The sequence below is a fragment of the Bipolaris oryzae genome (assembly GCF_000523455.1).
Source record: "Bipolaris oryzae ATCC 44560 unplaced genomic scaffold scaffold_93, whole genome shotgun sequence".
Classification (NCBI taxonomy): domain Eukaryota; kingdom Fungi; phylum Ascomycota; class Dothideomycetes; order Pleosporales; family Pleosporaceae; genus Bipolaris; species Bipolaris oryzae.
Genome location: NW_006911369.1, coordinates 21,051 through 36,278, shown reverse-complemented (window position 1 = coordinate 36,278; position 15,228 = coordinate 21,051). Strand labels below are relative to the sequence as shown.

The following is a 15,228-nucleotide window of genomic DNA, read 5'->3' as shown; positions in this document are numbered from 1 at the left end:
TGCAAGACTACAGAAAATTGATATGTGCGACGGAGGCTGGGTTCCGACTAAGCGACTGAGGGGTTGGTTAGTAACAGGTGGTGGTCATAGCATACAAGAAGTGTCTCACGTTGGTCGTCATCTTGGGAATCAACCTGCTCGAAGTGGGTACTAGATCCTGAACAGGCAGTCTTCGATGAGGCGAGAGCGATCCATTGGCCCAGCCGCCCCCAGGCAGCATTGCCTTATCTGATTCTTGGGGCTGTGGTGTGGAGCAAACGGTCTAGAACAGAGCAATTTTGTGCCCAGTTCTCTCGCTGTGCGTCCCGATGCGTTTGCCTAGCCCCATGCAGGTACAGATTGGGAAAAGATCCCGACAAAGATCTTCGAGTAGGCGGGATATCCGCGGCGGGCCGGTTCCGTAGCTCTGGTTCCTGAGTTCCGGGGCTGGCCCGTGGGGAGGGGGTTGGGGAGTGAAGGAGCCTGTTTAGCGAGAGCAGACGAGCACACCCGCGTGATTTACCTTTGGGTAGTGTGAGATAAGGCAATTTATGCGGGTCTCTCAAAGAATTTTGCAAAGCCATTGTATAAGGCTCACATGGCTTGTGCGCTATCTGTCATCAGTTCGTGCCTACGGTATAAGTGATAGATTGCATGCGCAAATGGGACATAGTGCATGAACAACATGGATACAATGACCAGGATATTAAGTTACAAAGGAGAGAAACAGTGTGCGTTGCAGTGATATACGAACCTGAGTAATTGTCGACACGCTGCCTCGACTGGCCTACCGCACTGGAGTGATTGCTTGGCTAGAGAATTGTGAGATGACGTTAAGGTCTTTGGTTTCTGTGGCTTACATGCTTGATACATCACCTTCAGTCAGCTCCAAGTAATAGTGAGATGACCAATGTATATGATGTACCTACTAAGTAAAATGACAATGGCAAAGTACTCCCTCAATGAGCAACAAAAGTAATGTGCATCATTTCACCACCAACACAAGTAATGACTCAGCCATCAAGTCGCAACATGATTTTTTGATTATACTTAGAAACAAAGCAAAAATCTTCATGAACAATGATAATATATGATGCGCCTGTAAAAACCTCGGTAGTATACGCGCATGCACGCCTGCGGCAAGGATCATGCAAGTGATCGTCAGCCGCAGGATCTGCGTGGGTAGCGTGAACCCTTTCTCCACAAACTCAAATGGAACCTCATCCCATCACCCACGCATCAACTTTTTGACTGCATAACACCATGTTCCAGAATACATGTACCGGCCCAGTATTTGTATGACCTCAGAAGATATCTGGGTCTTCCTCAAAACTATAAGAGGTTGTGTGACTTGGACTGTCAAGTCGCTCTATGCACTTCGTATCGATTTGAAGCATCTCGAGCACATCCAACTTCAGGATGTTGTCCATGTTGCTGTATGCCTCTCGCGTCAGATTCGCACGCTTTTTCATCCATGCACTTTGATACGGAGGTACGTACGGCTCTTGGTACGCCATGCGTGGCATGGGGGCTCGATCAGAGACAGGCACCCATGATGGAGGAAGGGCATTGGCTGGACCGGCGTCGACGTCTTCCGAGACTGTCTCTGAATGACAATCTGCAATTTTGTTAGTGACATCCTTGTTGTGAAGACGGAGATGGAAGATACCTGGTAGAGGAGGCGCCCCCATCGCCCCACGATGCTGCTTGCGCGCTATCTGCCCTTGAGCTTCAAGCCGCTGCTTCGCATCCTCTTCAGTGAACGGCTTGTACATCGGTACAAGCCATACCTTCTCGAGCTCTGCGACTGGTACCCAGTCGAGAGGTCGGAGGACACGAAGGGCATCGTGGGTGGCGGGGAGCCAGCCCGGTGTGAATCCCGGCTCGTAATATTCGGCCGGGATGAGGTTGGTGTCGACGCCACGCAATGTGGCATCGCAGGCGTACCGCAGGGCGTTCCTATCAGCAACGACAACGTTGCGCTCGAGGCGCTCCTGTACATGGACGTTTTCACGACCCAATTCCTTGTTGAGTTCGTATATCTCTTTGGATAGGGCTTCAGTCTTTGGGACAGCCTCGTCCCAGTAGAGGGTCTGCCAGTATGCGGCGCCCTTTTCTGCTTGCGGAATCTTGACTTCAGCCTTATCTTGAACATTCTTGATATACTCCTGAAGGTCGGCGTTTTCTTTTGATACGGAGACATTGCGGTCTCTCAGTCTCTCATTTTCTTCCCTTACTTGGCGAATATATCGGCGAAGGAGATCCTTGTCCTCCGCTGTAAGGAAATTGTCCTCGGCGACGGCGTCGGCGAGGAAGTTGCGTTCTCTGATGAGGAGGCTTTGCTTAGCCTCAAGGACTTCCAGTTTATTGCGAGCGAGATACATATCGTGCTCTATCAAATCGAATTTGAGGGAGATTTCGAGGTTCTCGTCGTCAGTCTTGTTAGCCTTAGACAGGAGCTCTGCGTTGTCCGCACGGAGCAATTTGAGTTCATGGGAAGACTTCTCCATTTTCAAGGCAATCTCTGAAAGAGACTCTGACTCCGCGATTTTGGAGTTCTTCGGGATAGAGTCTGCCGCACGAAGCAAATCATCGCGCATAGCAAGCTTCTCTTGGAGCTCGACAACCTGTTGCTGGAGGTCACACACCTGTGCCTGAGCTTCCTGCTCCTTGTGACCATGAGATTCATAATGGTCGCGCTGCTGCTGCATGGCTTCCAATGTGTTCTCAATCTTGATGTGGGCCACGCGGAGATCTGTTCGTGCCTGCTCCAACTCACTCTTTGTGCGCTGGACTTCTTCGAACACGTCTTGAGCATGCTCGCGCATTTCATCTCCAGGTCTGTCGGTCAATGTGCCGATCAAAAGGTTGTTCTCTGCCTCGAGATCATGGTTGCACTTTGTCAAGCGCATGATCTCTTCTTCGTCGGCTTGCAAGGCATCTCGATATTCGCATACCATTTGTTCAATGTTCGCCTCCATGTGCTTTTGGGCATTTTCCCATTCGCGACGGTTCGTCTTGCTGGCCTCCGTGAGTGTGCGCAGCGCCTCGAGGTGGCGCGTCTCAAGCGCATTGCGCTTCTCGGAAGCATCTCGATTGGCATCTGCGAGCTTCGCCTCGTACATCTCGCGGATGGCTGTGAGAGTGGAGAGATGATGAGTGTTGAGCTTCTTCAGCTCTCGGTCCTTCTCTTCCAAAATTGCTTTCGATGTCTCATACTTATTGGAGACAATCTGCAGGGATGCCTCCATCGACGAAAACTCCTCGAATGCTTGATCAATGAGGGCCTTGTCCCTAAGACGCTGCTCACATTGCTCGAAGTGCTTTTTCTCGAGCTCATGATAGCTCTTGCTTTGATTATACAATTCGAGTTCGAGAGTGGCAGCTCTAAAGTTTAGCTTCTGTTTTCTCAATGCCTCAATAAGGTATCCCATGTTGTTGTCATCTTGGCTTCCACAATATGAACTGCAGCCCGTCTCAGGGCTCGATACGCCCCAACTTCCAATATCACTACGAGGTGTAGATGGTGTTGTATCGGAAGCGTCTTCTGCATATGCCACGGTATGGTTGTAATGTTTCCATGTCTTTTGAGTCGCCTCATGGATGCGTATAGCAATCTATTTGGGGTTTTGGTCAGCAATCCATCGCACTAAACCATATCTCTAGAGAACTCACCATATCATGATTCAGAGAAGACAAATCACGAAATGCCCTCTTGTACTCAAGGTTCTTTACTGTATAGACCATCTCCTCATGGTCGGGGTTGATCTTCCGTAGAAGAGAAATATCTCCGGTCGAATTCCTGTCGACACCACAGATGGTTTTCTTGATGCAAGAGATAAAGTAGGCCATTGTGATAGTCGATGAGGAAGCTGTAGATGGTGAGTTAATATACCTGACCAAAACGGAGTTAACATACTTGTAGTAAAGTAATTGTATTGCTTTAGTGTTGGAATCGAGTGAGTGTATCGAGTGGATGAATTCCTTATAAGAAGAGTGCTGATTGATTTGAGGAAACAGAAGATCTAAAGGAATCCCTATATGAGAGTATACTCAATGTCTAAAGGTGGTTGATGAGAAAGGAACAAGAGATCCGTACACTGTTGATGTACCAGGTATGTTGTGCGTGAACGCAAAAACAATGTGCACGTGTCCATTGTACATTCACTCTACGCTTCCGCCTAACCCCCAAGGGTTGTGGGGCGCTTTGCCAAAACCAACCTATGAGAGGCGCTTGGGGTCAGGCGCCACAGTCGAAGCGACATGATTGTGTGCTCTCACGCCGCGAATTGCTGTTTGATATCCCTCATGTGGTCTGGTAGCGTTCACTCTGGACAGGCCAAGACTGCGATTGTGGCCTGACTAAGACCATTTATGGCGCGCAAGTGGGTGGCGTGCTTTTCCATCTTCCAGGCTTACCATTTCTGGCTGTTTCACGGCAAAGCATGATCATTATTGTGTTTGTATGGCAAATGTCATGTCGCTTTGCGTATCTGGATCTGCCGCAAATAGACTTCAGGGGTGGATGATAGTAAAATTCAATTGATCCAATTCCATTCCCGCAATCATTTGAATTACGGCAAGAAGATTGTATAGTTTAGCTATCTTGGGAACAGGTAAATGAGAGTTATTGATTGGAAGCGCCGTCAAATCAATAAGTTGAAGGAGATAAAGAGTGATACACAGCAATCGCGATTTGTGATAATGACTTGAAAGGAGGGGATGCGAACAACACCTCGATATCGAGTACGATGCATTGAACTAGATAAACTGCATATAACCATGGAATCACGTCTGAACCACTGACATAGCCTCTACGCCTCCACAGCTACCTGCTCATTCTCCCCGACTTTCCTCTTCTTCTTACCGTGATGTCCGCGTGCCTCGACTCTACCCTCGATGGGCAAGACACGGGTAGCAGTGAACAAGTAACCCTCAGCGCCACCCTTACTCGTCATCATGGGATGAGTGCGCCCAGGGAGCACTTGCCATTGTCTTGCGCGTGCAGTCTGCAAAGATGGCGCAAGAAGCAAAGTTGGGTTCAGCGGAAAATCGTCGTCTTCATTACCGCCTTCTGTGGTACTACCGTTCGTCTCTGTATCGTCATCAGACTTTGCCTTGTGCCCATTGGTATGTGGTGTAGATCCGAATTCTCGTGCTATGTAGGCTGCACGGCGCTCTTTCGAGTAGTAGTCGCATAACTCAACTAGAGGCTCAACGTTGGGATTATAGACGACCACTCTTCCACCACCACGGACAAGAGGGACTAGTTCTTTCAGGACAGTCTTTGCATCCATGGCTGTGGCGACTACCAAGCCATCGAAGCCACCTTGACGGGTCTCATCAACGACACTCTTCACGCGTTCCCATCGTCTTCGCTTCTTGTAGTACGTTCCTCGCTTTGTAGACTTCATTGTTGCAAGAACGTCTTCAGAAATTACGTCTGGTTCGTCATAAGATGGGTCATCTTCAGGATGGAGTAGTGAAAGCCATGATAGCGATTTGAGGTGCTTGTAAAGAGGATGCGAAACAGTGGGTGCGCCATAGTCGTAGCCAAAGTATTTGAGATAGGAGAGATTTGGTTGATTGTTAGGATGCAGGACGGTGAGAGTGTTGGTACGCGCAGACATTTGGGGGATATGGGGCCGCGGTGGCTTCCTTGGCCTTGGAGGAGGATCTGAAGGGCCTGCAGTTGTGGAAGGGTCAGTAGCGATTGTAGGATTTGATGTGGTAGTAGCCTCTCCATCAGCATCGGGCATAGCAATGTCTTCATCGTCTGTTCGTGGGACATTCGTTGTTGCTGTAGTCCCATTTTCGGCCCCTTCTGGGGTTGCAACGCCCTCTTCTGAGTCGGATTCGTCGCTCTCATCGTCGGGGTACAGGATGCCCATTTTCTCAGCAAGTGATGCGGTGAGCAAGCCTCCGGTGTCATCTACAACAAGCCATCGCCCTCCTCCTATCTGACTAACACCGTCTTCGCCAATGATGATTTGATTCGTCTCTCCAGAGTGGATGTTGGCCCAGCTGTTGATCAAACCCAGTAGGTCTTCCCTCAGCTCCATAATTTTGTACGCCTCCTTCTCCAAGACGTACTCAGTAAGCAGGCCGACATCCATGGGCAAGGCGGTAAAGCGCTTCATGTACTTCCTTGATTTTCGCAGCGTGTACTTCGCCAAGGAGAAGCTCGTCTTTTCGTCAATGGCATTGTGAGAAGCCATAATCTTGGCAATAATTTCTTTACCAGACCCGGTACCAGCTTTCTTCAGCTCCTCAATTTCAGCCATGGACAATTGCTGGCGTGAAGCATCGTCAATTGTTAAGCGATTGTTGCGCATTATGACCTGACCATCTTCGCCCACAATATCGAAGCCCGCACCAGCCTCGGCTACATCGTCACCAGCGTCAGCATTGGGCGTATGGTCGCTGCCAAGAGCTTCAGCATGAAGTTCAGAAGCGGGAACGACACGCAGTTCGGTCTGAGTTTTGCCATCATCTTTGTCGAGGAGCTCGTAGGTAAGATAGTAGGGCCGTCCGAGGATGAGGTTCGAGTTGAAGGTGCCGAATTTTCCAAGATTTATGGTACTTTATCATGTCAGTATTGTCTCCACACCTGTATGCACTCGGAGGGCTCACTCCAGCTATGCGACGTACGTATTCGGGGTGGTCTCGATAATCTTGAAGAGGCCCGACGGGAGCCGCAGGGCCACGTGCGTATTGGGGCGAATGTAGGAATGCATGGTGGCGCGAACTCGTGCCCGGTGAAAGAACAGTCTATTCCATATGCGACTGTGTTTTAGACGAGTGGCATTGATTTGGCGCACTCTGATCTGTGGCGGCGACGGGCGCAAAGAAGAAGTTCTGGAATTAGTGGATTGGGTGCAGGGATCCGGGCCGGAAGAGCCACACGTGCACAGCCACACTCGGGCGCATCAGCCACCCGCTTCACGTCATTGCCTCCGCTTGGTTCGCGACTTGGGGACTTGACTGTTGAGGCCGCGTATGCCACTCGGCTCTGGTATCCTGTCTGATTATATTCACCGCTGGCCCTGAACACCGCCGACCATCATTACCCCGCCCATCTCCGCCGCCTCCCTCTTAACTACCTAACTATCGCACCCTAAGCTTCACTCGCGCGCATCGGCTTGTCACGAGCTGCGCCGAACCACACCACCACTCACCTGGCTCTCTATCGCCAACCATGGTGCTTCGAAAGCCTGATGAGCAGGATGGCCTCGTGCCAGCGCCCCTCTCCAAGGCGAACCCTCCATACCCAACCACTCCCTCGGAAGAGTACGCCCCTGTACTTCCCTCAACGCCCGATAACAGCATACGCCCGCCAAGCGCATCCAAGTCGCCAGCCTTCAACATCAAGACATCGCAAGACGCTCAACCGCCTAAAAATGGACATGAATCAGACTCAGACCTCAGCGACGACGAGTGGAACCAGACTGACGATGAATTCGAGGAACTCGATCACCAGCAGGTGCCCGCTGCCCTGAAACCCGCAGGCGGCAAGATACCGCCTGTGCCCAAGACAACCAATGTCACCGACGGCCTTCCCAATGCATTAAGGGTGGGCCCACCGACCGGTATACCCATCAAGAGATCGAATGAGAGCATGTCGTATATGCCTACTGGTGGCAGTGCTGCATCATACGGCGGCAGTGCTGCGTCGTATGGTGCCAGAAGCAACGTATCGGAGCAGTCAAACGGTTCCATTCCGCTTCAGACCAACAACCCGTACCTAAAAATGCAGACAACCGGCCAGAGCAACCTGGGCGGAGAAAGCAGCGAAGCTATCTGGGGAGATTCCGTGAGCAATGCTTCCTACAAGTACGATGCGCCAGTCGAGCTGCCAACCCACCAGACACCACGTACGCCCTCCCATGAGATGCGCAACCTTGCCCTGGATGACCGCGCCCCATCCGCACGCCCTGCTCCTCCCGCATATGACCCACCAGCCATTGCAGTGAACTCTCCTACTCCACAATCCGAGCACACTGCTACTCTGATTGACGCAAACCCTTGGGAGTCTGCGCCTGCCCAAGGACACTCTCAACATACTCCCTGGACTGTTCCAGCAGCCAACGCTAGCAGCAGCAATGTAGCTTCCAGCATGGCGCCCGCCCCAAATGCCCCAGAGAATGTCCCTGCTGTGCAACAGACGCCTCCACAACCACACTACACTCCTCAACCAACGCCCCCGACCTCTGAAGAGAACCCGCCAGCACTACCACCGAGGGTATCTCATGAGGGTTTGACACCTGCTATGCCTCCAAGGCCCATTGACACTGGGATAGGCACCAACGTAGCGCCTGGATTAGAGTCGCCTAATACTGCGATGAACCGACAGAGGAAAGAGCACTACCAAATCAAGCATGTGCGCTGGTTCGACAATAGCATCAAGGATATGCGCGTTTCGCCTATCCTTACGCAAAACTTGAATGGACCATGCCCACTGCTCGCTCTGGTAAATGCGCTTGTTCTCTCCACTCCCGCAAACGTAGAGACTGCGTTGGTAGAAACCTTGCGCACGCGCGAAACAGTCAGTCTGGGGCTGTTGCTAGATGCTGTGTTTGAGGAGCTCATGTCTGGGCGACGTGGCGATGCTGCACAGGAATTGCCAGATGTAAGCGAGCTGTACAAGTTCCTCCTCGCATTACACACCGGTCTCAATGTCAACCCCATGTTCGTCCCGGACCCCAATTCAGCCGCGAGTCACGCCACACTTACGAACCGAGCCGGTGCGTTTGAGGACACGCGGGACATGAAGCTATACCGGACCTTTAACATTCCCCTAATGCATGGATGGTTACCAGAAGCCGGCACAGATGCCTTTGTCGCCTTCAACCGTGTAGCTCCTTCCTACGAAGCGTCGCAGTTGGTTCAGTTCCAGGAAGAGGAGCTCAACACCAAGCTGAATGCAGGTGACTCTTTGAACGAAGAAGAGCAGCAGTTGTTTACGGATATTCATGCCATCAAAGAGTTCCTGAACAGGTGGCCAACTCAGCTGACCGACCATGGTCTCAAGGTCATTCGGGACAATCTTCAGCCCGGCCAGGTCGCCATTCTATTCCGGAATGACCACTTTTCTACGCTGTGCAAGAACCCCCACAACGGCCAACTAGTCACTCTCGTTACCGATCAGGGCTATGCATCTCATGACGAGATTGTTTGGGAGTCGCTTATGGACGTCAACGGTCAGGGAAGTCAGCTTTTCTCCGGTGACTTCCGCTCAGTTGATAACAGCAATTCATCATCGGGACAGCACGGTCAGCAGTCTGAAAATCTCATTGATGTTGAAGATAACCAGGGATGGACTACGGTACAAGGCCGCCGAGGCAATCAGCAACAGTTAGCTGCCTCAGGGACTGATGCACAAGATGCGGAATTGACATCACCCACTGGCCTCAGTAGAGCTGAACAAGAGGACCATGACCTCGCGCTAGCACTACAGTTGCAAGAAGAAGAGGAAGATCGCCAAAGACGTGAGACCGAGGAGCGTGCACGCAACAATCAGGTACCACAACCTGGTGGTGTCCGTCCTCCCTCTCGACCTGAACAACCTCCGGTCATACCCCCGCGTCGCAACAACAACATCACTGGACACCGCCCTGTTACCGAACCTGCTCCACCTCCAACATATGAGGAAGCATCTGGAGCACCACGCTACAACCCACCAGCAGGTCACCCCGCCAACCCCGGAGCCCCTATACCTCAGCACGGCAGCGCATACCAAAGCACAAACGGTATCCGCCCCAACGCCGGAAGGCCCATGGCTTCACCAAACATGGTAGCCGGTAGACCTGGGAGAAGACCCAGTGCTGGTACCAACGGTCAGGCTGCTCCAAACGGAGAAAGGGAAAAGTGCATTGTCATGTAGATGTCTCAAATCTGTCCCGCGCGAAGCTCTTTCTGTTACTTGATACTAACATGGTTTCTATATACGCTTTTTAGGGATCGCTCAGATGCCTCGTCTTGTGGTTGCAATGTGTGTTAGATTTGGTGGGCTTGGTGTTTGTTTTTTGTCATATGGAGGAGAATTGGTTATTATTATACCCGTCGTTTGTGTGGAAAGTTGAGATTGCCGTCTAGTCTGTGTACATAGAGACTAATTAGTATGTGGAAATTGAGATTGCAGTGTACTATTATTACATTTATTTCAAATCCTATCGTTGTTGTTTTTTGCGTTGTCCATCTCATACCTTCAACCCTATTCCTACAAGAAACCACCAGATGATCGATCTGATATCCTTTTCTTCAACCCCCCTCTCAACACAAGTACATAACCTTAAGTCTCCCGACCTGGAAGAAAAAATCCCAACACCCTTTGAACCCTACATGAACCGCTCAGACTACCTCATCTTCTCCCTACTCTCCATCCTCGCCAACTCCCTAACCCACTCATCCTGCTCCTCCCTCGACACACGGCGCTGCTCCTCCTCCCCACCATCTCCTTCCCTCACACTCCCAAGACTAAGCAGACGCGGCGGCGACAAGTGCAACGGCCCACACCCAATATCCCATCTCCCCGCGGTGTAACCGCCCCCTCCCGCTCAACCAACGACGCAGTCTCACACCTCCAACTCACACTACTCTCCGTACTCGCCATACTCCCCCTAAATTCCCCACGCATACCACACTCCATCGCAGGCGCAGGTCGTAGGGCAGGATGCACATCCGTCTCATACGTCAACGAGCCCGTAAGACGGAGTTCGGTGCGTTTGCGCTCCATTTTCTTGAGTTCGTCGGCCCAGTCGGTCAGGTCTTGCAGGGTGGGTGCGTGGCGGCGGGAGGTGCGGAGGTCGGTGTTGAGGTTGGGGGTTGTGGTTGTGGTTATGAAGGTGGGGCGAGGACGGGGGCGAAGGGGGTGGGCAGAAGTTGTGCTGGTGGAGCGGTGGGAGGGGGATGCTGGGATGCTGTTGTGGTTACGGAAGGGGAGGTCGGAAGGGGGTAGAGAAGACGGGGTGGGTGTAGGGTTGCTGGTGGACCTGTAGCCTGGTGTGCGAGTGCTGTGCTGTGAGGTTTCGATGGTGGATGCGCCGGAAGAGATATCGCGGAGGATGAGGTTTCGAGTCGCGGTGTTCTCCTCGAGTAGGGAGACGCAACTACTGCTTGCGCTACGCAGACTGCGAATGAAGTTTTCGTAGTCATACCCTTCATCGTCGCTGCTATCCTCTTCCCCAGCTTCAGCACGACACTTGACAATGTGCTCAGCGTCTTCGACGATCTTGGCTGCCCACGCGTATTGCACTGCTTCCTCGGTGAGTTGCGTTTCTCGATTCTGGCGCTTCTCACGATTCGCACGCAAGAGATTGCGTTGTGCATCAAGAGTTGTACTGATTTCCCCCGTATATTCGTTCACAGTGAGCCATGAATCGACATCTTCTAGTTTTTCAATCGTCTGGATGCTATAATGGCGAAGATGTGAAGCCTCATCATCGGCGAGCTCCTCTATTTTATTCGGAAGAGTCGTGTCGGTATGCTTTGAGAGATCCAGCTGGCACGAGTCGAGAACGTATTGAGAGGCTTGCAATTCGTCTTTGGGCTTGACCATAGATGGGTGGATGACATCGTGTTGGCCGTCGGAAGATAGACGGAGGGCGTGTCGGTTGGCGCAGAGATGGAGAGCCATCTTCTTCACGTCTCTACGTACTTCATTGTAGGCCGCTTTGGCATCGGGGTCATTGGGTGGGTCTGATGCCCAGAGTCCGAGTGGTACGGCAGTGACGGGCGTTGGTGCGACAGAAGCCACACTCGCAGGTGTCTTAGGCGAGAGAGATGCCCATACACCTCCCTCAGCAAAAGCATTCTTCATAGGACCTGAAGTAGCAGAGAGTGGGGTTGGGGGACCAGAAGCCACGATATCCCACCGCGGTCGGACACTTGCTGACGAAGAGCTGGCGATGCGTGGGAGATGTGCTGGGCGCAATGGATGCGGACCCGTCGACGAGGTGAGTGACGAGGAGCTGGAGCATAGTAGCCGTCGGATGCCTTTTGCGGTGGTCGAGTGCGTAGGCTGCATTGGTGGATACCATCCAAATACGATAACCTTGTCTTCTTTTGCGGCCCGCTCAATCCGGCGTACAACTTCCCTCCACTTGGCTTCTGTAAACCACTCTCTACACCAATAGATGACCCGCTCCCAGAAGACTGGGTGCTGCTCTATTTCGAGACTCTTCAAGCCCCATTTCTCGTGTTTGCTCAGCTCCTTGCCTGTAAGCGGGGATATATGTTCCTTGCTCTTCTCTTTATTCACAGGAACTTTCACAAAGTCTTCGGTAGGGGTTTGGACGGGAGCTTTGACGGGGACTTCGATGGGGACTTCGACGGAGACTGCTATGGTGTCTCCCGCAGGGTCTCCCATGGCGGTTTCCATGCAGACCTTGATAATGTCTCCTACTCAAGGAGGAAAGATGACTTGTCAGAGGGTTTCGGAATAGCAGTTGCGATCAGTCTGTCTGCCTGTTGCGATTGTGGGAAGAGATCTCCGACAAGAAGGCCTACCTATACAGTTGCCAAGACCGGGCGTGAAAGTGAAAACTGGTCAGTGAGCGACCAATACAACGTGAGTTCAAGTTGCGCGCAATCATTGTTCAGCATTTGCGCGTTGTGTCAGGGTCTCGGCATTATGCAAACCTGCAAACGCGCAACTCGAGGTGAAGCGCCAACCAGACCAGAAACATTGTAAGAGAAGTATGCGAAAATGAAACAAGACATGGCTTTAGTATTATTTGGCAAGCCTTTTCAAATGGTATCGAACTCCACTGGTGCAAAGCAAGACCTATTCTAAGAATGTAAAAAGATTCGTATGTACAACATTAAGGGCGCGGTCGGCTTCGCGCTCCTCAATGACGCAAGATATGTTAATCTCGCTGGCGCCTACGTTGAATTAGCGACTTAGTCTTCTAAACACACGGAGTAGAATGGTGACATACCTTGCGAGATCATTTCAATGTTAATGTTGTTCTGACCCAACACGCTAAAGAACTTGCCGGAGATGCCAATCATATTCTTCAGCTGCTTACCCACCAAACTTACAATAGCCATGTCAGGCACAATATCAATGGTACCGAGAGCACCAAGATCATTGACAGCGCCTTGAAGATCCTTGGACTGGATCTTGTAGTCATCCTCGCCTCCGCCGCTTAGAAGAGCAGACTCGGAGTGCAAGGCCATGGACACGTGCACCTCGGATGAGGAGATGAGATCGACAGACAGACGCCAGTTGTCAAGGATGTTGAAGATGTTCATCAAGAAACCATGGGCGCGAGTGCGCTTGTTGCTGTGAACGTTGAGCACAACAATGTTGTGCTTGATCGTCACAGCGGTGGGCCGCTTAGGCCCTTCAAGCTGAGTAAGGAGACTCGAAGAGCGAGTGCGGAAGAGTCCCGTATCCTTCAAAGGCGCGCGGTCGTCAATATCCCGGAGGTTGTCAGGGAAGATGATAGTTCCAGCATTGCGTGGGTTCATGACGTTCTTGATGCGAATGGGAATGCGGGCGCGAATGACCTGCTCCATGGTGAAGGGGTGAATGACTTCGGATCCGTAGAATGTCAATTCAGCAGCCTCTGCAGGAGTGACGCTGGGGAGCAGCGCTGCGGTAGGGACCTTGCGCGGGTCTGCGGTGAAGATTCCATCCACCTCTTTCCACACTTGCAGCTCCTTCGCCTTTATGCCAACAGCAACCAATGCGGCGCATAGATCAGTATACCCGCGTCCGACTGAAGTCAAGAGACCGCCGGGTACGTTTCCGAAGAAACCAGTAATGACGGGGACCTTGTCTCCACATGCTTCTACCTGACTGGCGAAATCCACAGCCAAGTCCTTGTAGAACTTTTCCTGCAATCCTCCTTTGATGGGCGCGTTGGGCTTGATCACGTCGCTAAGGTCGACGAACTGGGCGGGGGTACCACGGTCGTTCAGTATCGCAGCCATGTAGCGACAGCTCAGCTTCTCGCCCTTGCTGATAATCTTGTCCTCGGTGTGGTTGGTGACCTCCTCGAGATGCTGTGCCGACTCCAAGATCTTGATCAGACTCTCGCACTCGGCATTGACCTCTTCGGTATAAGACGCCAGAATTTCCGGGCTCTTCAAAATGTCTTTGCCCGCCTGGATATGGTCGAGGCGGATTGCTTCGACAATTTCATCGTAGGCCCGGTGGTTGGGTCTCTCGGCAGCTCGAGCGGCACGAAGGAGGCGGTTGGTGGTTCCTTCGAGCTTCGTGTTGTTGCTGCGCGCAGAGCAGACTATAGCGGCGCGATTCGTCTGAAGACCGGCCCTGTGAAAGGTTAGTGCTTTGTGCTCATGTTGCGCACTTGAATGGGTGTCGTACTTGACAATGTCCGCTATATTCTCCGGGAACTTGCCGACACTTGTACCACCGAACTTGAGGACCACCCATCCTCCGGGAAGATGCTTTTCCTCTGTGTGAGCTATCCGCTCCGACTGGTGGGTGTGTCCGTTTGTGTATGCTGACATTTTGAAGAGGTGGCTTCTCGAGTCGAGCTCTGGTCAATTGCGCGTGCAAAATTTTCTGGGGAGTATACAGGTGGCGAGGGCGTCTTGGGACGAAGGTGTTGAAGAGTGGATGACGTGTGTAGTGCGAAGTATGGGGTTGTGAGGATTGAGCGAATTCTCGAGTGCTTTTAGTGGGGAGGCCTTGAGTCAAAAGTTCGCGCCCGCAATCGGCGCCGTACTCACTGCAGGGGATGCAGACGCCGCGCGACGCCAGCGAATCCTCCGGGCCAGGTTCACGCCGCCGACACAGCTGCACCGGTTAAAAGAAAATGCTGCAGGGACGGGTCTGATGCATGCACGCCCGCTGAGGGTTGATCCGAACCATCGGCAGTTCTATCGCGAACTGTTCACGTGCTCGAGCGTGTCTGCTGTTCTTCCCTTCTCCCGCTCTTCGTCGCTGCGACTCTTGGACGGCGCTCCAGCTGGATTTTACGGAAACACTATGTAGCTGATGAGGAGCCCGATGGTCTGCTATAGGCGCCGTGACACCGGAGCCAGTCAGATAAGTACAGTCAGACTACCAAGTGTCCGTTGCATGACTAAAGCATGCATATCCGCACTTGAGTTACCATGCACCGAGCTGAGTGGTTCTCCTGAATTCCGGTCAGTACACAGTAATGCGCAAAATAAGGCAGGTGACATATTTGCGCCATGTTGGAGAGCGCACAAGTCCTGGGCAAATCCCGCCGCCGGAATTTTCCAACGTGAATCAGGAAGACGAAGACCCGA

The 15,228-nt window shown here is 52.1% G+C and overlaps 5 protein-coding genes across 5 annotated transcripts; 1 reads left to right on the top strand and 4 right to left on the bottom strand.

Moving 5' to 3' along the window:
- Nucleotides 1–1,283: 1,283 nt before the first annotated feature.
- COCMIDRAFT_99108 (uncharacterized protein) lies at nt 1,284–3,831 on the bottom strand (the record flags this gene model as incomplete). Its single annotated transcript, XM_007691186.1, has 4 exons — nt 1,284–1,597; nt 1,649–3,380; nt 3,471–3,596; nt 3,655–3,831. 4 exons carry the CDS (start codon nt 3,829–3,831, stop codon nt 1,284–1,286), a joined length of 2,349 nt encoding a protein of 782 aa, XP_007689376.1.
- Nucleotides 3,832–4,793: 962 nt separating this feature from the next.
- COCMIDRAFT_27499 (uncharacterized protein) lies at nt 4,794–6,716 on the bottom strand (the record flags this gene model as incomplete). Its single annotated transcript, XM_007691163.1, has 2 exons — nt 4,794–6,561; nt 6,631–6,716. 2 exons carry the CDS (start codon nt 6,714–6,716, stop codon nt 4,794–4,796), a joined length of 1,854 nt encoding a protein of 617 aa, XP_007689353.1.
- Nucleotides 6,717–7,177: 461 nt separating this feature from the next.
- COCMIDRAFT_99107 (uncharacterized protein) lies at nt 7,178–9,862 on the top strand (the record flags this gene model as incomplete). The annotated part of the gene is made up of 1 exon (XM_007691185.1): nt 7,178–9,862. One exon carries the CDS (start codon nt 7,178–7,180, stop codon nt 9,860–9,862), a length of 2,685 nt encoding a protein of 894 aa, XP_007689375.1.
- A 579-nt stretch (nt 9,863–10,441) lies between these two features.
- COCMIDRAFT_6517 (uncharacterized protein) lies at nt 10,442–12,346 on the bottom strand (the record flags this gene model as incomplete). Its single annotated transcript, XM_007691156.1, has 1 exon — nt 10,442–12,346. One exon carries the CDS (start codon nt 12,344–12,346, stop codon nt 10,442–10,444), a length of 1,905 nt encoding a protein of 634 aa, XP_007689346.1.
- Nucleotides 12,347–12,763: 417 nt separating this feature from the next.
- On the bottom strand, nt 12,764–14,460 carry COCMIDRAFT_38000 (uncharacterized protein; the record flags this gene model as incomplete). The annotated part of the gene is made up of 3 exons (XM_007691169.1): nt 12,764–12,861; nt 12,918–14,260; nt 14,315–14,460. The coding sequence occupies 3 exons, from the start codon at nt 14,458–14,460 to the stop codon at nt 12,764–12,766; spliced, it is 1,587 nt and encodes a 528-aa protein (XP_007689359.1).
- Nucleotides 14,461–15,228: the final 768 nt, after the last annotated feature.